The sequence below is a fragment of the Micromesistius poutassou genome, assembly GCF_964030765.1.
Source record: "Micromesistius poutassou genome assembly, chromosome: 16".
NCBI lineage: Eukaryota > Metazoa > Chordata > Actinopteri > Gadiformes > Gadidae > Micromesistius > Micromesistius poutassou.
The window spans coordinates 5,465,942-5,484,702 of NC_140286.1; the positions used below are offsets into that span (position 1 = coordinate 5,465,942).

General features: G+C 42.0%; 3 protein-coding genes across 3 annotated transcripts; 2 read left to right on the forward strand and 1 right to left on the reverse strand.

Moving 5' to 3' along the window:
* The first annotated feature begins 1,696 nt into the window (after positions 1-1,696).
* prdx1 (peroxiredoxin 1) lies at positions 1,697-4,938 on the forward strand. The gene is made up of 6 exons (XM_084480703.1): positions 1,697-1,738; positions 2,306-2,422; positions 2,659-2,812; positions 3,370-3,492; positions 3,934-4,064; positions 4,448-4,938. The coding sequence occupies exons 2-6, from the start codon at positions 2,317-2,319 to the stop codon at positions 4,528-4,530; spliced, it is 597 nt and encodes a 198-aa protein (XP_084336829.1). The 5' UTR covers positions 1,697-1,738; positions 2,306-2,316; the 3' UTR covers positions 4,531-4,938.
* A 691-nt stretch (positions 4,939-5,629) lies between these two features.
* Positions 5,630-9,172, forward strand: zte38 (zebrafish testis-expressed 38; the record flags this gene model as incomplete). The annotated part of the gene is made up of 12 exons (XM_084481452.1): positions 5,630-5,680; positions 5,881-6,025; positions 6,111-6,174; positions 6,343-6,379; positions 6,471-6,491; positions 6,639-6,665; positions 6,779-6,846; positions 7,164-7,312; positions 7,999-8,252; positions 8,792-8,828; positions 8,935-8,975; positions 9,128-9,172. The coding sequence occupies 12 exons, from the start codon at positions 5,630-5,632 to the stop codon at positions 9,170-9,172; spliced, it is 939 nt and encodes a 312-aa protein (XP_084337578.1).
* A 57-nt stretch (positions 9,173-9,229) lies between these two features.
* Positions 9,230-18,620, reverse strand: aldh9a1b (aldehyde dehydrogenase 9 family, member A1b). The gene is made up of 12 exons (XM_084480401.1): positions 18,527-18,620; positions 18,156-18,343; positions 16,790-16,935; positions 15,963-16,092; positions 14,880-15,014; positions 13,947-14,143; positions 13,118-13,258; positions 12,273-12,461; positions 11,803-11,890; positions 11,166-11,307; positions 10,334-10,446; positions 9,230-9,890 (listed from the first exon to the last, which is right to left on the reverse strand). The coding sequence occupies exons 2-12, from the start codon at positions 18,322-18,324 to the stop codon at positions 9,796-9,798; spliced, it is 1,545 nt and encodes a 514-aa protein (XP_084336527.1). The 5' UTR covers positions 18,325-18,343; positions 18,527-18,620; the 3' UTR covers positions 9,230-9,795.
* Between the last annotated feature and the right edge of the window lie 141 nt (positions 18,621-18,761).

The following is an 18,761-nucleotide window of genomic DNA, read 5'->3' on the forward strand; positions in this document are numbered from 1 at the left end:
ATAATCATAAATTAATATTTTAGTAAAATTAAGCAAGCGCTCTCTCTCTCTCTCTCTCTCTCTCTCTCTCTCTCTCTCTCTCTCTCTCTCTCTCTCTCTCTCTCTCTCTCTCTCTCTCTCTCTCTCTCTCTCTCTCTCTCTCTCTCTCTCTCTCTCTCTCTCTCTCTCTCTCTCTCTCTCACACACACACACACACACACACACACACACACACACACACACACACACACACACACACACACACACACACACACACACACACTTATCTTTCCTTTGAGCTAGGCCTAGATGGGAAATGTATTTACATTTTTTAAAGGACAAACAGGCCTACAAGCTGTTTCCGTGGACATGAGGGTCGGGGGGAGAGAGGGTTGGGTTGAATCGTTGATGAAGGACGTGTTATTAATTATAGCTGTTGTGTCAGCAGTAAACAGGCGCCGTTTGATTGCGAGCCCACCGCTGCGCGCCTATTATCTGTCCCTCCTCTTATCTGGCCCTTGATGCGATACGGTCCCCATGGCAACTACAAGAGAAGGTAAATGACAGTGGATGGAGCTGAGATAGCGAGGGGCTGCAAGGTTGGGGACTACGTTGTTATTGGCCTTCGGATGCCGTACATGCATTTAGGATGTCAGCGAAACAGGAGTGGAGACATTATATATATATATATATATATATATATATATTTTTTTTTTTTTTTTTTTTAAAAGCCCAGCTTGCGACACAATATTATTATTATTGTAAGGCTTTTATTGACCATTTACTCGGACAACAGCTTTGGGAAGGTGACTGAATTAAAATTATAGAAAATGTAAAATATAAAAGGACGATAAATGACTGCGTGCATGAATAACCAATCCGAGCAACTTTTAAACAAATGTCGCGTCACATTAGGGTGTTACTTTTCCACCTTTCAACATAATAAAGGCACTACCCTGTTATTGTGCAACTAAAACATCATAGTTAATTTATAGGAGGAAGTAAGACTGCCTGGAAATCATTTTCGGAGCCGGCCTTCCACGCCTTTGTGTTCACACTGTTGCAACAGACTAAACAAGGAAATTGGAATATATTTTATCATACAAATAGAATAGCACATCTGACGGACAGATCCACGATTTGGTCCATATTTTATCTCAGCCTGCTACTTTGTTTGAATAAAGGGAAGAAATGCGAGTGAAGCACATACTTTAATAGTACTGTTTTGGTTTTATAGATATTCCTTTAATTCGGTTTTCATAAGAGCCTGATTCTAGTAGGCTAGGCTAGTCTGCTGACAAAACCACATGACTGTCAGACGCCTCTTAGTTGCGGATGTGGAGAGAGGCTACAAGACTGGATACTGCACATTGTTTTCTGTAATAATTTGAGGCTTGGGTCTTAAAGTAAAATGTTGGATGTTAGGCTATTGCTCATTGTAGCTACATGCTATACACGTTTAAGCCCTTAATCCCTGTGTATTTTGAATGCAATTGTTTTATTTTACAATTCGTGCCTTATCATCCTTACTCAGGAGGTCACGTCTCAAGCGGGATAAGCTCCATCGAAGTGGAGGAGAAAATGTGCAAAGTCACGCCGTATTTGTAGAGCAACTATCATCACTCAAGGGAACTGAGGCCACTCCACTGCACGTAGTACCGTTTTATCGCGAGATCTGAGACGTGTATATAGCCTCACACCAAAGCCTCTTTCAGAACACTTCTCTTTTCATAACTGGCGTAGACGGATCAAAGCAAAGGTATGTCATTTGGGCGCTTTATTTTAAGCTTGCATAATTCAATTCATTTAAAATGTAACACTTTTTGTGCTATTTGCAGCAACTATTTCTTACAATTTTGTTGTTTGTTATTTTTGCCCATTTTATTGGTAAACGCATGTGTCATAAACTTAATGACACTTCCACAATGGTCAAACCCATCCTCTTACTGTCTATTGAAGTGATTAAAAAGATCTCGTACTATATCTACATTTAAAACTGTTTATATTGCTAGCCTCATAATAGTTTAGTTGTGCAAACCAGCCCATGACATTAAAAACAGAATACATACTGCCGGTGTGCAACATTTAAACCGGTTTTACAAACAACAATGTAAGAACAATATTTAAACATTGTTTTTGTCATTAACTATAGCTTTTGAAAAACAGACATGAGTAGCAGTGTTTAAAATAACCCCCTTTTTCGGAAACACCTGCTTATGTTTTTTTTTTTTTTCGTTTTCTGCAAAGAAGAAGTGAAATTGAATTTAATTTGCCTCTGAAGCTTACGCCTGATTTTCACAAAATTGTACTTTTTCCTGAAAACCAGTCGGACTCACAATGTCAGCAGGCAATGCCCAGATTGGAAAATTGGCTCCAGACTTCACAGCCAAAGCAGTGATGCCAGATCTGCAGTTTCAGGACCTAACACTTTCCGACTACAGAGGTACGACACACACACACCTCTCTGCACAAGCCACTTTGATTGGCCTCTATTCAATGGAATTAAAGCCCATTCAATTGAGTCCCAGGATGCATTGAAATCCCCACACTCATTTGCACTACAGAAGACCTTTGGTAGCCACCCCTGTAATCATCAGTCTGCTCCATGGTCTCGGCGGATCAGGGACTACTCCAATTAATTCATTATTTTGTTTTGATTATTGGTTCTTTTTGATGCAGGGAAGTATGTGGTGTTCTTCTTCTATCCTCTGGACTTCACCTTCGTGTGCCCGACGGAGATCATCGCATTCAGCGAAGCAGCTGAAGACTTCAGGAAGATTGGCTGTGAGGTCATTGGTGCATCGGTGGACTCGCACTTCTCCCACTTTGCATGGTATACCACTATATAATACTCTTTTGTCCATTACTAGCCAACTCAGTCCTTTATCAGACACTTAAATCACATGATACACAAACAGAGCCTTGTCAATACTCTTCATACAGTTACTAGCCAACTTAGTCTTTTAGTAGACGATTTCATCACCTGGTACATACACAAAGCCTCGTTACCACTATATAATACACATTAGTCTGTTAGGCTATTTAATCCTAGCAGATGCTTTCATCACATGGTACACGGACAGACATCCTCACCACTAATACTCTTTAGTCAGTTACTAGCCTATTTAGTCACGTAGCAGATGCTTTCATCCAAAGCGACTTGACAGTGAATATTTTTTTGTCATTAAGGAGCAGGTATATAAAGTTAAGCATCTCTGCTCAATGATGTCTACAGGTTGGGCTGCATTGTTTGGGTTCAAACTATCATTATCATTATCATTATTATGTTCATTATCCCACTGTCATTAGGTCACCATGCGTACCGTCTGCTGTATGCGGTATAAACAACTGTGTGTGTGTGTGTGTGTGTGTGTGTGTGTGTGTGTGTAGGGTTAACATGCCTCGTAAGCAGGGCGGTCTGGGCCCCATGAACATCCCCCTGGTGGCAGACTCACGCCGCACCATCGCCACGGACTACGGTGTCCTCAAGGAAGATGACGGCTGTGCTTTCAGGTGAGACCCAGGGACACCGGTACTGGACCGTGGTACTGACGGAGAATGTCTCTGGCTATGGTCGTGGCTTGTTGCTGGGACTGCTGATGGGCTGGTAGTATAGAGCGGCCTCTGGGTTGAACAGTTGGAGTTTACTACAATGTTTCTCCAGTGTTGAAGCGAATTGTCACATATCGCTAACCTCAATGAGAGATTATTGATTGTCGATTTGAATTGAGTTTTTTGGGGTTATTAGTGAGGGGAATAATGCAGAAAACCTGCTGCTTATTGCCAAAGAAACTTTCAGTTTTTCAAAGAATTGTGAAATAAAATACAAAAGGGAAGGTGATTCAACAAATGGATAAAGTATCTTTAGTTGCAGCCAGCTCATCGAACAATCAAGCTTACCTGAGTTTTCTACGAGGGCGTACTCTTATTTCCTGTTGTTGATTGTTTTTCCAGAGGGCTGTTCATCATCGACGGTAAAGGCGTCCTCCGTCAGATCACCATCAACGACCTGCCGGTGGGCCGCTCGGTGGAGGAGACCCTGCGTCTTGTCCAGGCCTTTCAGTTCACCGACAAATACGGAGAAGGTAGGCCAGTGTTCTCCCATGATGCCTTGCTCAGCAAACCAAGCCCCAAGGTTTATTTTTCACCAACTGGGCTGTTTATCACGACACATTTTTTTTTATGTTGCTGACTTAAACCAACAGAATTGAACCCTGATTTGTCACGCATTTAAAATATTTCAGACTTTATTTTTCTAAAAAGCTTTTGTAATTTGTCGTTAGCAAAAAATGTCCAAGATGTCAAAACATATATATCATATCATATCAAAACAAGTAACACTTACACTAATGTCATTATCCATACTGAAAAGTTTCTTTAAAATACTTAAAGCTGCATGCTAACGGCAGAAACCCTGAGTACCACCTCCATTAAATAAAGCTACATGCTAACAGGTTTGTCTTTTCAGTGTGCCCCGCCGGCTGGAAACCAGGAAGTGACACCATCAAGCCCGACGTCGAGAAGAGCAAAGACTTCTTCTCCAAGCACTGATAGTAACCACACCCCGGGCCCCACAAGACTGTGTAGTCTACTGTAGAAGATACTGGCCAGAGATTATGTTTATGTGTGGAAATGGCCTGCAGTCCAATCAACCACTGTGCCTGGGAGGAGGAGGAAGAAGAGGAGAAGGAGGAAGAGGGCTGAGCTGGAAGACCAGTTTTGAAGAATCGTCCCTCTGTGTCTTGTGTAGAACAGATGCTGTTGTGAGCAAAGTGGACCTGTCGATCTGTAGTTCTGTTTCATATATCTAGGTGTGGCTGACTGTACCTAGTTTTATTCTACATGAAAAAGGGCCGGCTCAACCTGTATTGAAAGCAGTTGCTCAGAAGTCAATAGTGATTTTAATTTTTTACAGTTGCAATATTTAAACATTCCTTAAATAAAGATTGTGACCTGTCATGATGCAAGAAAAAAATATGTATCTTTTAATATTGTGGTATTTATGTTGTTGGTTATTGCTCCTTATATGCATATCATGATTGAACACATGATAATATAAAAAAACGAAATGTTTTTTTTATCAGATTACCTCCAAAATAAGAGTAAAATTAAGATATTTCATTATTATTGGATATTTGTACAGCAGTGTTCGTGTAAGGTTTTTTTTTGGCAGGTTTTAGACATGTCATTGCAGTTATCTGTATTTCCAGCATTAGTTAACTAACTGGACAAAGCTTATTTTTCACAGAAATTAAATTGCATATGGTTGTCGTTGACCTTGAAATTATCAAATGTTGGCCCTGTAGCCTAATGCGAGACATCGGTGGAGCGGGTTCAAGTCGCCATTGATTACGTCATACCAGGTTATGCTTCGATTGGCGCCAAAGGACAAGTGTCGCTGACAATATTAGCAAAGTAACTGCCTTTAAATATTGACTTGGTCTAATGTGAATTAATATTGAAGCAGCCGTCATATATATTGATTTACAAAATTATCTTAACGCCATATGTTTGTTATCGTTTTGCCGATATTCGTTAACATTTATACTTTGACTATTTTAGGGTAAATAACATTATTGTAGTTCGACGTTAGCAGGTTCGGCAGCCGGTTATCATCAAGTTTAGCTTAGCACTTCACGATAAAAGGCAAATGGCAGCTGGTAAAATGTGTATGAAGAAGAAAAAAGGGAATACAATGGAGGTATGAATTTAGTTTAATATTACATTTATGCATAGGTAAATGTATCTTGCTTAACGTTTGTGGCCCGCCCAGATGTTTCAAGCTAAATTGTGCCACCGTGTGGTTTTCGTGTGTCATGGCTAACTGGTTAGCAACCTAACCGGTTTTTGCTATATATGATTTCTGAAATATGTTTCCATCCATCAAAACACCATTTCAAGTGGATAGGCTTATTCGAGAACGAGCTGAGAACAGAGCAGCAGTCTCTGGTGTTCGTCAAGAGGATGATGGCCGTGGCCGTCTCGTCCATCACCTATCTGAGAGGCATCTTCCCCGAGGACGCCTACAGGTCTCGGTATCTGGAAGGTGAACTGGTCTTTAGACACAGCGGTGGTTTATGTGTGGGGTGGAATAAAAGAGCCCATAGAAACATGTCTTTTCTTTTACGCAGATTTATGCATCAAAGTATTACGGGAGGATTGCAGAACTCCCGGCGCCTCCAAAGTGGTCAAATGGTAAACGTTGACCCTTGTTTAGATTATTCAGGTCATGATCCTAGAGAAAGACAGTAATAAACATAATAACTAATGTAATAATATAATAACATAATAAATCAAAGTACTGGAATTATTATAAACTAACCCATTGCTAAATGTTAAATAATTTGTCATTCGTTTTTGTAGGATGATGGGCTGTTTTGATGCGCTAGAGAAAGGATATGTAAGTCAAAGAACCATATTCTATATGATGACAAAAAAATGTATCCGTGGACCTCTTGATAATTTATGTTATTTATATATTTTTAACACAGCTTCAAATGGTTTTCATTGGGGTGAGTATCAACTTCACTAAATAATAAATAAAAAACATATTGACCGCATTTTGACCTACATTTGCAGATTGAGCTGGTGGATACTTTCAATGTCGTCATTGTATTAAATCATTTGTTTGCAAAAATGTTTTTGTACTTGCATTAAAGGTGCACACTAACCCAGATGACCATAATGTAAGTGGAACACGTACTAACTGACTAAATGACTAAAAACTTTTATTGTGAAATTAATGAGTTCCCCATCTGACCCATCAGATCACATTAATATCTCTTGTCTCTCTTGGCAGTGCATCATCGAGTCCTACCAATTCAAGTTCAAGTACACAGATAAAGGACCGCAGATGGACGTACTCCGGTAAATGCGTCACACCGGTTAATCTATCAATAGAAGATAGATGGTATCAATTAAATATTGGTTTTAAGGTGTTTATGAGCAGGGTTAGGGTTAGTTTTTGAGCGGCCCACTACAAAGTTTGTTTGAATAAGCCAATGGTTGCCGACTAAAATGTAGACAATATTGTACCCTGTTTCCAAACATGAGGGTGGATACCTCATAAAGACTTTATGTATTTATGTACTGGAAATATATATTGTAAAATCTGTTTATGGTCTACCATGGCATATGCTAGCGTCTAAGCTGAGATTTGGACTACATTCCCCACCTTCCAACAGGAACAAAAATGTAGAAATGCAGGTGACCATGAATGACACCAAGAATGCCTCAGTGCTCCTCATCAGAAAGCTCTTCCTGCTCATGCAGAACCTGGGGACTCTGCCCAACGACGTCAACCTCACCATGAAACTCTACTACTACGATGATAGTAAGATGTACACACTGTGATAAGTGTAAGACAGGACTTGCATACAACGATAATTATGTAGCACACAAACCCTACCACTATGATGACAGTAAGACAGGACTAACACATTATGATGGGAGTCAGACAAGGCTTACACACAAACTCTGCCACTTTGATCACAGTAGAGTACCTACACATTACAATGATGGTAAGACACAAACTCTACTACTGTGATGAGTGATACAGGACTTGATACAGGACAGCTAATTTCTTATTGACACAAGGTGACCGCAACAGAACCAGGGAAAAACATTATATTTAACATTGTATTTGTTGTAGCAGTATTTCAATTCAAGGACCTTGACACAGGTTGTTGAGTTAGTAGAATTATAAAAGTCAGAGCAGGTGCTCCCACTCTTTCTAGTCTATGGTAATGGTTTGTTTATCCTGTGCATATAGTGCTCAGTGCACAACAGGTCTTGTCTTGTGTGACCCCTCAGTGTGACCCAGGCCAGGTGGGGCTGCTTAAACCAGCCACACTCCACAGGTCTAATGACATTGTCGAAGAATCCTCAAAACACCTTCTGTGTAGGATGAACTAATGTCTCCTCATTCCAAGCTGCAATGCTGTGAACTGATTGGTACAATGGCCATCGAAACAAACCTCTTGGTCCTCTGGAGCATCTCTTATCCTCTTCTTATTTCAGTCACCCCGGTGGACTACGAGCCTCCGGGCTTCCAGGAAGGCGTGTGTGACAACCTGTGGTTTGAGGGCACGGCGGTGCATTTCCGGGTGGGTGAGGTGCAGACGGCCTACCACTCCCTGAACCTGCGCGTGGCGGCCGAGCAGAGCCGGGTGGAGAAGCTCCAGGAGGGGAACCACATCAGAGACAGCAGGCCTTCCACAGGGGAGCCCCCCCGCCCCCTCCTCCCACGGCCGCTGGGAGGCCAGGTGACGTCCATACGTCACCCCATAACTCTAGCCCAGAAGCTGCCCTAATAACGCTGGATACCAGAGGACTAGCTAACCTCCAACCCTTTACTCTAGAATAGACTATAAGATTTAAAAGAGTCTCATAAACAAAGAGGGACAGAATTTTTAATTTTTCTAAAATATCCGTTGTAGGATGTTATCTTACTGATAATATTCGATCAGCATTGACTAGATATGTCTGGGTTATTTTTAGCTAAGAGCAAGCTGAATTATTACACATTTAGACTTTAAATAGTGACGTAAAAACATAGGAAAACTCCCACTATCCAAACATCCTGGGGAAGTATCAATATCCAATCTGATCCTTCCTATTTGATCACACCCTCGAGTCCGGTTTACCTCGTGAAATGATTTGGGGATTATCCATCACAGAAACAAAGGACCTTACAATCTTATGTAGACAGTAGTAGAATGCAGATAGGTTGTTATTTTTGTCATAACCTAAGACTTGATTTACACTGCAGAGATATCTTGGTTGTCATTCTAATACTGTTCTGTACATTTAGGATCTGGACAGAGACAAGGACCTGCCATCTGAGGATGGTAAGTCCTACCGGGAGAGTAAAGCATCGTATAGAATTCATGGTCAAAACTGAGTCCATAGAATCGTCAGTGAAACTCACTTCTGACTGAACTTCCCTATTCACAGAATCGGCACAGTTCAAGAAACCGCTGAGGCCTCTGCCAAAGGTATGGTTCTCCCCAGGACACTGCTGTGGAGGAGCCTGGAGTCACATGCACAAAGACACCCATTGTCCTTGCTGTGTGTTGAGCTTCATGTTTACAAGCTGGGCGGCAGTTTGGATTTCTGTCACATTGGATTTCCATTTCTCTGCCATTAGAGAAAGAGTGCAATCAGGAGCGTGGCCAAGAAGAGGAGAATGTAGTTTGAAGGTCATTCACCGAAAGGGAAGAGGAAATAAGGAATTGACTGCAATTCTATGTTTATTTTGCATCTTTTATTTAACATTTAAAAAGTGTTATGCGATTGAAATGTTAACAAATGGTTATATTTATTAAGAATTCATTGGCTCAGAAGCTGGTATTTAAGGATTGTTTCAAACTTCACATTTATATTTAATACAATGAAAATATAACATGAAAAATCTGTAATTGTAACATTCTTTGCTGTAAACATTAAAATAAATCTAACAAGTGTGCAAGACTCTAATTACTTCATAATGCAGAATCATAGTGCATCTTTAGTACCAGAAGACAGGTGGACGTACAGTATATAAGTCATTCAAATCAGACTTGTAAACACTCAATCTTAACAATCATTCCTAGATTGGAGACAGTCCACACATTAAATATTCCTTCATGCGTTGAAAGAAAATCCCTGCAGGGTTGGCAGACTCCATTGGCCATCCTTCCAATACTTCCACACTTATTCACAATCGTTGACAATTATTCAATAAATCACTAGTTTTAGTCAAAAGCAGAGAGCATTTGTGTCCGGTCCCAGTCCAAAGGTCTCCTTCATTCTCTTGAGTTTGAACTCAACCCTGTCTTAAAAAAGACTGTCCACATCCCCCATCTCCACGTACACAGTTTTCAGTTGGGTGTAGTACTCCACCGTCACCTGGCCGTTCTCCCGCCCAACACCTGATGGAGAACACACCGGGGTGTGAACCACACCAGAATCCATACCGTCGATAAAGACACAACCATAAAGTGTTTTGTACAACAAGGTCATTCTGTAAAGCCAAATCCTTATGAGAATGCAAGGGCATGGTGGAAAGGTAGGGATTTAGATTAGATGGATATGATGGGCGAGACATGGCTTTGTAAAGTAAATAACATTTGAGACACTTTTTACCGAAGGGTAGGGTGTGTGGACGTTGGGGAGCAGGACGGGATCTGTCAGAACCCTAACCACTACATGATCCTGCCCCCACTCATATGTAAAACAACCAATATGTTACAATATGGAAATTGAACATTATACTTATTTTGATAAGTGAATAGTAGCCTATGACATAGTAAGTATGAAATTCACTTAAAAGATGAAAATACACTTAATTACATTAAGCGTCTTCAACTCCTACCTGACATCTTGTAGCCCCCGAACGGCAGCTCCACAGGTGTGATGTTGTAGTTGTTGATGAAGCAGCTTCCGGCCTGCAGCTGCTCCACCACTCGGTGGGCCCTCTTCACATCCCTGGATCAATACACTCAAGGGGCTCAGAAATCATCCTTCTTTCTCAGTCATTGAATGTGTTATCTTTTATATGTAGAAATCTGGTGGAAGAATTACGGATGAATGTAACTAATGTCAATAATTTGTATGTGTTGACGTATCCAAATAAAGTAGTTAGTATCTTCGTAACATAAGAAGAATGCGCTTCCTGCCCTGCCTAAGAAAACACTACGCAGTAACTCAACTTAAATGCAAAAGTTACTTTTGTGTGTGCATCTGCATTTCAATAAACTATTTAAAATAATCATAAACACTTAAAAAGGTAGGAAAGGCAATGTTTTGTCCAATCATTGCAAGGTCCCACCTATTTTACCTTTAAATGTAAATGTAAATGTAAAACTGCTTTATGGTTTTCATAAACCCGCCATAATTGGAGGACGCTGACAGTGGGTGAACTAGCTACTAGTGTTGGGCGGATCATTCCCACAATAACGATACTACAGATAATACGTTTCGTTTTTTGAAGATCGATTCTAGCGTCAATAGGGTCGATACCGGTTACAGTTTCTCTCTTCTACGTTGTGACCATTTCATTTAGAGAACAGTCTGTGCAAACAACCGTTCGTTGTTGTGAACACCGGCATTGCAAGGTGTGTAGGAAAATGCCACACAAGGGAACAACCTCTGCATTCCTGCTACAAGTGCCCCTTAAGTGCCCCAGATGTTCTGTTTGTGCGTACCTGGTGAAAACGCCAGCAGCCAGTCCCAGGATGCTGTCGTTGGCCCTCCTCAGCACCTCCTCCTCCGTGTCAAAGGAGAGCACGGACATGACGGGGCCAAAGATTTCCTCCCTCACACAGGTCATGTCGTCAGTGCAGTCCCCTGTTAGGACGGACAGGGCAAAGGGGCCGTCATAACAGGCCGGAGAGGATGGGTGGGTTTAAAAATATGCATGTTTACACTTAACACTTTTCATTCGCTTTTTGCATTAATGTTCAGATTGCTACAACACAAATTTTGATATACAGTAGGTATATTTTCTGTATATATATAAATATATATATATATATATTCACATATATACATATACTGTATTCATGTTGTTTTTCATTTCTAGTTTTTGTATCACTTTTTACATTTCTATTCCAGTTCTATACTTTTTGCTATAACATAACATAGATTCTCCCATATGGGAAACCATCTAACTTTACCTAACTAAAGACATTTTTGGTATTCATTTCTCTTAATATACATTTTTTTGTTGTCCTGTAATTCGGCTGCTGGGCAGCCTCATTGTCGGTCTGGGGTGAATAATGCAACAATCTTCATTATTGATCGTGTAGGTTTCTCTAAGGGGAGCAGGGCTCAGTGTCTCACCGAGCACACATGGCGTCATGTAGTATCCACCCTGGAGGGTTGGATCGGCCGGCGTGTACCGCTGGCCCCCACACAGCACGGCAGCTCCCTGCGACCGGTACAGGCATCAGCAGGGTTCAAAAATGGCTTGGGGTCATTTGAAGAGCTACAAATTTGAGTATAGACGGTAGCCTAATGCTAATTACTATTTAGCTCGTATTTATCCAATGAGACTTACAGTGAATTTAGAAACATGGCGCTAAGTATCAGGTTGAGGTTAGGGGGAATCTTGCACAAGGACCTCCACAGGTAGTTTGTGGACATTGGGGATCGAACCTGGTACCTCTCAGTTGGGACTCGAACCCCCTGTCCACTAGCCTATCCTGCCCCAATGCAGTTGAATACATAATATATAATATAATATATAACCAAATGTTTTCAATAAACAGCATGACAAATCGTCACAAAACAATGGTAATATAATGAAATACCTCTTTCTTGGCCTGCTCCACGAAGCCTAGGACTCTGTTTAGGTGCGGCTGGCTGACCAGTGCTCCCATTCGGGTGTGTTCGTGAAGTGGATCCCCTATCTGGATGGCTTGAGTCCTCTTGACAACCTCCTTAAGGAACTCAGGGAGGATCTGCTTCTGTACGAACACCCTGGTGCCGTTGCTGCACACCTGGCCAACATGTTAAGTACGGACAGTTTAGAGACAAGCACCAAGATGCATTGGTCCTATTTAAAGTATTCATGGTCAATATTGTCTATTTGGATTTAGAATTTACAATTGAGATGATTTTGATCAAAGCAATGTATTTTTTTTGATACATGTCATGAAGGAGCAGGTAGGGGTAAGGAATCTTAATCAAGCATGCCTACGGTTAGATTAGAGATAGATTACATCTATAGGGTTTTAGTCAGCAGAGCCCACCCAACAAGTCACTCATACAGGCTTATTATTTGCTTATCATCTTATCCCAACATGATTCCAATTCCAAAAGAGTCCAATGGAAGCATTTTGGCATTTGATAGGTGGAAAGTAAGCCAGCCATATGGACAAAAAGCTAAACTTTCAACTGCTTTCCTTTCACATATTCCCCCTGTCCTTAGTTACAATCGTACAATCGTACAATAGTTACAAAAAATGATTTTTTTGTAAGAAAATAGTTTCCCCTTTCCTGTTGCCTTTCTTTTTTTAATCCCCAGTCAAAGTCATGACTCATGATCCCTGGACACAAACAGTCCCCTCTTTCTCTCTCGTGATGGCAGAATGTAACGCCATGGTTGCTCTAACAACAGGAGACGACTCCGGCAGGTAAGCCGACACTCACACACCTGGCCCTGGGAGAGGAAGTTGGCCATGAGCGCCCCCTTCACAGCGTTCTCCAGCTCACTGTCCTCAAAGACCAGCAAGGGAGACTTTCCCCCCAGCTCCAGAGTCACTGGTTTCACCCCCTTGGACGCCATCTCCATTATCTGTCGCCGAGGACAACGGGAGATAAAGATAAAGATTATGAGTATCATCATTCAGTGGAAACAAAAATGAACAAGCTTACACCACAAGGAGGGAGGTCGTCTTGGTTGTTTAGCACACAGTAATTGGGTAATGTCTCCCTAACTCTAACTCTTAATCTTACTCTTAACTCTGTCACTCATAACTCTTTCTCTACTGCACTCCTAACCACCCCTGCATGGAGGGATCCCTCCCCTGTGTTCCCTCTCAAGGTTGCTTACCTCTGGGGTTGGGGGTTGTAGTTTTTCATTGCCCTTCAGAATGCTTAGGGTTACGGGGGTGTCATATAATCTGGGGCTCTACTGTATACTATATTATAGCCCTAAATGTAAATGTATACTCACAATTACTTACTTACAATTCTTGACTTGACACGGAATTGTGGTGTACTGGGTACGTTTCGGTTGGTACTGGGTAGCTTTTGGTTGATACATGGTACGTTTTGGTCGGTGCTGGACTGGGTACCTTTTGGTCGGTGCTGGGTACCTTTTGGTTGGTACTGGGTACCTTTTGGTCGGTACTGGGTACCTTTTCGTTGGTGCTGGGTACTTTTACTGGGTACCTTTTGGTCGGTACTGGGTACCTTTTGGTTGGTGCTGGGTACTTTTACTGGGTACCTTTTGGTTGGTACTGGGTACCTTTTGAGCTCACCTTCTTCCCTGTGGGCACACTCCCGGTGAAGGACACCTTGGCCACCTGGGGGTGGTGGCACAGCAGGCTCCCGGTCTCCTGGCCCCCCTGCAACACGTTGAACAGCCCTGGAGGGGCCCCGGCCTGGGCGTAGACCTCCGCCAGCAGCACCGCTGTCACGGGGGTCACCGGAGACGGCTTGAACACCATGGAGTTCCCTGGGGGAGACCCAACACGCCAAGGGGGTACACAGAGAACATCAGCTTTGGTAAGAACACTTTATTGTCCATCTTCTGCCATCAGGCTGCCGATGTAAAGTTCCAGAAAAACATACAAAAAAACTCAATCATACCCATTGCCATAAACAGCTTAAATAAACAACAACCTATGGACCAATGTACCCTAACGCACTTCACACGTATCCACAGCTTTTATCTTGTAATCATTATACTACTAATCTATGTTGTGTGACTGCTTATCAGTATATCGTCCTGTTTGTATGTGGAGCCACATCAAAGAAGATTTTCTGTTACGATCTGAATCCAACGGATTGTGTTTGACAGTGGGCTCACGTTAAAGACAAAACATATAAAAGACACAGCAGCGTCTCCTATATGTTTGGTGTTTGTGTGATTTCAACACACAATATTTGAAAAACAACCAGCTCAGAACAAAAAGGATAACAAGATACGATAACAAGATAAAGTGGAATGTGCAGAGCGGAGTACAGTGAACCCATTAACCTTGGAAACATCATTCATGCTTTAGCTAGAGTGAGCCAGGATATGACACAGTGTTAAGAGTCTCTGCCGAAAGGTATGGGGTTTCAACACCAATGTAGACGTTCTACTTAAAGCGGCATCCTTAAGCAAGTCACGGTACTTTGGATAGAAGTGACTCCTTAATGACCGACTAGTACTTTGATATATGAGGTAGTAGGAACTGATGCTGTACCACAGGCCAGGGCCGGAGCAGACTTCCAGGCTGCTATCTGGAACGGGTAGTTCCAGGCCCCGATCCCCACACAGACCCCCAGGGGTTCCCGCCGTGTGTATGCAAAGGACCCCCCCGCCAGCTGGATGTGCTGACCTAGAAAAGGGTCAGGGGGAAATTATTTAGAAAAACCAAAAGTAACAAAACCTTTCATTTTTTCTATTCCATCAGCTATCCTTCACTAGGTTATGCTGACCTTGGAGAATGAACACAAAAGGCTAAATGTCATTCAACCTTGACCACTAGAAACTTTCTGTTCCCAAAGAGGAACAGAAATAACATCCCTTATTTTAACATATCTTCAGCTCACTTCTGTATCTTGCATCTTGAACCGTGTTTTGGAAACCCACAGCCGCCACAGGCTCGTTACATCCATGACTTAATCTCAAATTCACATTCAGTGTTCGGTGACAGCTAGCTTGCCTGTTTTTCATAGTCAAGTGAAAACATGACCACAAAATGAATCTGTACATCAGGAGATAAAAATGGTTTTGATTGCATAACAACAACACAACAACACCGGCCCACTCTCCCTGCCTCCCACACAAAGTATGTCCCTCCTCTGCTCTGCATATGTATCGGCCTTTGCCAAATCTGAATGTGACTCAGCAGCGTGAATTATACCAAACCCCATGATGGGGTAGGACCAGGGAACTTTACATAATCAGACACTGTATGAACCATCAATCCGACTCATGTTCAGACATTTCATGTAATCAGTGCCCTAGCGCGCGCAATAACAGTTTGTAAAAATACATGTTTGAAATGAACCACAAAAAGGAGGTGTAAAAAATAGTGTTTTGAAATATCTTACAATCTATAGAAAACAACTTAGCGATGCCTCCGATTGTTTCTTCGTCCTTGCATTGTTTTCCTCAACGATCAAACAACGACAATACAACCTGCCTGTGCCCAAATCACAATCTTAACCCCATTTGATAATTAGAGCAGCAGGAGGCCATTTTGACTCCTGCACGAAGCGAACACTGTGTGTACAAACCAAAATGTGCCGACTCGAAAGATGGAGCCTCTCCACGTACACACCTGCAAGCGTGCAGGCCAGCCCTGCGTAGTACTCTATACAGAGCCTGGCAGAGTCCACGTCCAGGCGAGCCTCGGTGATGGACTTCCCATTGTTGACCACCTCCATCTCCGCTATTTCCTCTCGCCGTCTCTACTTGGGGAACGGGTGTAATGCCAAAACCAAAGGAAGAACGTCGGGCAGTTCAATATCTGTGTTACATTTTCCCCCACAGTTACTTGATCTCATTTTTATTTGACTTTTTCTTCACGGACCGAACCAATTTGGTTCGGTCCGTGAAAAAAAAGAAAAAAAATGATCCCTGTGTTTATTGAACCATGCGTAGATGGGGTTTACTCTTTAGACAGACATGGTTTCTAATAATTTTGACAGTCTTGTGGTGAGTGTGTGTTTGACAAAGAATCCTAGGTTTGAGCTCCAACCGAACCGAAGAAAGACAGCTGTCATCCAATGGCTGATTAATTCCGAAACTTGAAACTGAAGTTATGTATGTTTCCCGATTTCAACTTTGAAATCGGGAAACATACTTTCACTTTCAACAGTTTCCCTGTTGGCATACAGATAGTAGGAGGTCCGAAATGGAAAGGTAGAATGCAAATGTCAGGGTTGGGGCAGAACCTTATGGCATGGGTACCACCCACCCTCACCCTAACAACAGTGTCCTACCCCCGACTCACACACACACACACACACACACACACACACACACACACACACACACACACACACACACACACACACACACACACACACACGCACGCACGCACGCACACACACGCACGCACGCACGCGCGCACGCACACACACACACACACACACACACACACACCTCAATGATTAGGGCAGCCTCCCCCATGATACGGGACCTCTCCATCCCGGACATCTTGCTCCAGAGGGTGAAGGCAGACTGGGCATCCTGCACCGCCTGCTCCACCTCCGAAGCACCAGCTGCTTCCAGGTGACACAATACACGACCTGTAGTGAAATTGGGGAACATACATAGATTCAGTTGCAAGTTTCAGTATTAATCAGCCATTTGATGACAGCTGTCTTTCTCTGTTTCACTGGGTGTCAGTATCTGGGCCAACCGTCACTACAATTAAAAGATTATTAGGCTTTATATAGAAAAGTTCAAAGTCCAACTGTTGAACTGGCAGGGGCCCCCAAAATTAAGGTTGCTAAAATGTCATAATTATTACATTACAAAAAATATATAAATTAGTTATAAACAGGCCCATCGTTTTTTTCTTGTGTGTATCCTATCACTCAACTTGGGCAAATGACGTGTTTTTACCTGATATATAGAAATATAGATATATTGAAAGAGTAGGAAGTCAGGTTCTGACTAACTTATTTTCTAAGAAAGGTGTGCACAAACACAAGATGAAACCCCATTCTTAACTACCTCCGTTATCGTTGCTAAAACGAACAGAGACAACCCAAAGCAAGAGCAGACAATAGGCTACACTTTCAAATGATGAGGCCTTGGTTATTAAGGTTAGGGTTAGGATAAATAAAGTGTACGGTAGGCTAATATTGCAACAGCAAGCTACTGATTTAAAGCAACCTAATATAAAATGAATACTAAGCCGTTATTAGGCTACATGATAAATAATAACCTATGGCATATAGCCACAGACGTCATTGCATTACAAAATGGCTATTTTTAGCGGGGGAGGGGGGGCCCATCAGGACTTCTTGTATATAGGGCCCAGAATTTGGTGCCCCTGCATAGGATGTCTCATATGATGACTTGATTAGAGATTTTGCTGCCAGGAAAAGTCGTCGTGCACCTTTGTAAAGCCTCCTGCAGCTACTGAGAATGCACACGCAATCTAGTATTGCACACTATCCAACAGTTACAGTTCTGCATAGTGTAGGGAAAATATTTTGATTAGGACAATACTGCACTTTGAGGTAGTTTTTGTGAGTGTGAAAAATAGTTTGTTTTTATGACTTCCATTTATACCTTATTCATGTGCATAATTATTTTCATTCATCTTTGGAGCCTGCAGTTCTTATTATATTGTAATTATATTGTATTACTTACGTGTGTGTATGTGTGTGTTGGTCCCTGACCAATTTATGATAAATTATGCTTAGGGCCTCCAAAAGCTTAGCAGCGGACCTGCCTCCATATGATAGAAGCTGGACAACCAAAACAGTCAAACTCAGCAACTATAAATGAACTGTACCTGTTGAAGGCTCGTAAACGGGCTCATTGTCGAGCTGCGGTTGTATTTTCCTTCTTACGCCACCCCAGAAGTTTAGCGGTGCCTGGACGTCCACAGACCCCGAAGAGACGTAGCGTAGAACCCCATACACTCCAGTAGTAGGCCGCAATCGCAGGGCGAAAGCAAGCATTTCGAGAATACTTCAGAGTCTGTAACACAGTTTGGATCATAATTCGAAATGTTGACCAAGGTGGTCCCCTTTAAGAAGATCAAAAGATATGGTGGTGACCAACTCGACAACAATATTTGCCTTCTATGAACAGAATAGATAGATGAATAGACTTCGCACGCACTAATATCACTTTGCAGAATTCATCTATTTCAATACTCACTTTTGTCTGTACTTTTCAGGACTATTGTTTAAGATGTTAATGCAACTGTTCAGAAGTGTTACGCTGTGTCGAGCAGGGGGGCGGACCACGGCATTGATTGGTCGCTTCATCGTTGAGGTAAAAATAGTAAATACACAAAACGTTCATTCGATGAACCATCAATGCGGTTGGGATTTATGTATCACCATAAAACAAGAATTATAGCAAAAACTAATACACAAAATAAAAAATGTGC

Excerpts from the sequence above, each read along its gene's own strand:
- prdx1 (XM_084480703.1), top strand. The coding sequence starts at position 2,317 with ATGTCAGCAGGCAATGCCCAGATTGGAAAATTGGCTCCAGACTTCACA. Across the intron at positions 2,813-3,369 it reads CACTTCTCCCACTTTGCATG|GGTTAACATGCCTCGTAAGC; the intron begins GTATACCACTAT and ends GTGTGTGTGTAG. Across the intron at positions 4,065-4,447 it reads CACCGACAAATACGGAGAAG|TGTGCCCCGCCGGCTGGAAA; the intron begins GTAGGCCAGTGT and ends TTGTCTTTTCAG.
- aldh9a1b (XM_084480401.1), bottom strand. The coding sequence starts at position 18,324 with ATGCTTGCTTTCGCCCTGCGATTGCGGCCTACTACTGGAGTGTATGGG. Across the intron at positions 15,015-15,962 it reads GCTGGCCTGCACGCTTGCAG|GTCAGCACATCCAGCTGGCG; the intron begins GTGTGTACGTGG and ends ACCCTTTTCTAG. Across the intron at positions 10,447-11,165 it reads GCTGCTGGCGTTTTCACCAG|GGATGTGAAGAGGGCCCACC; the intron begins GTACGCACAAAC and ends GTATTGATCCAG.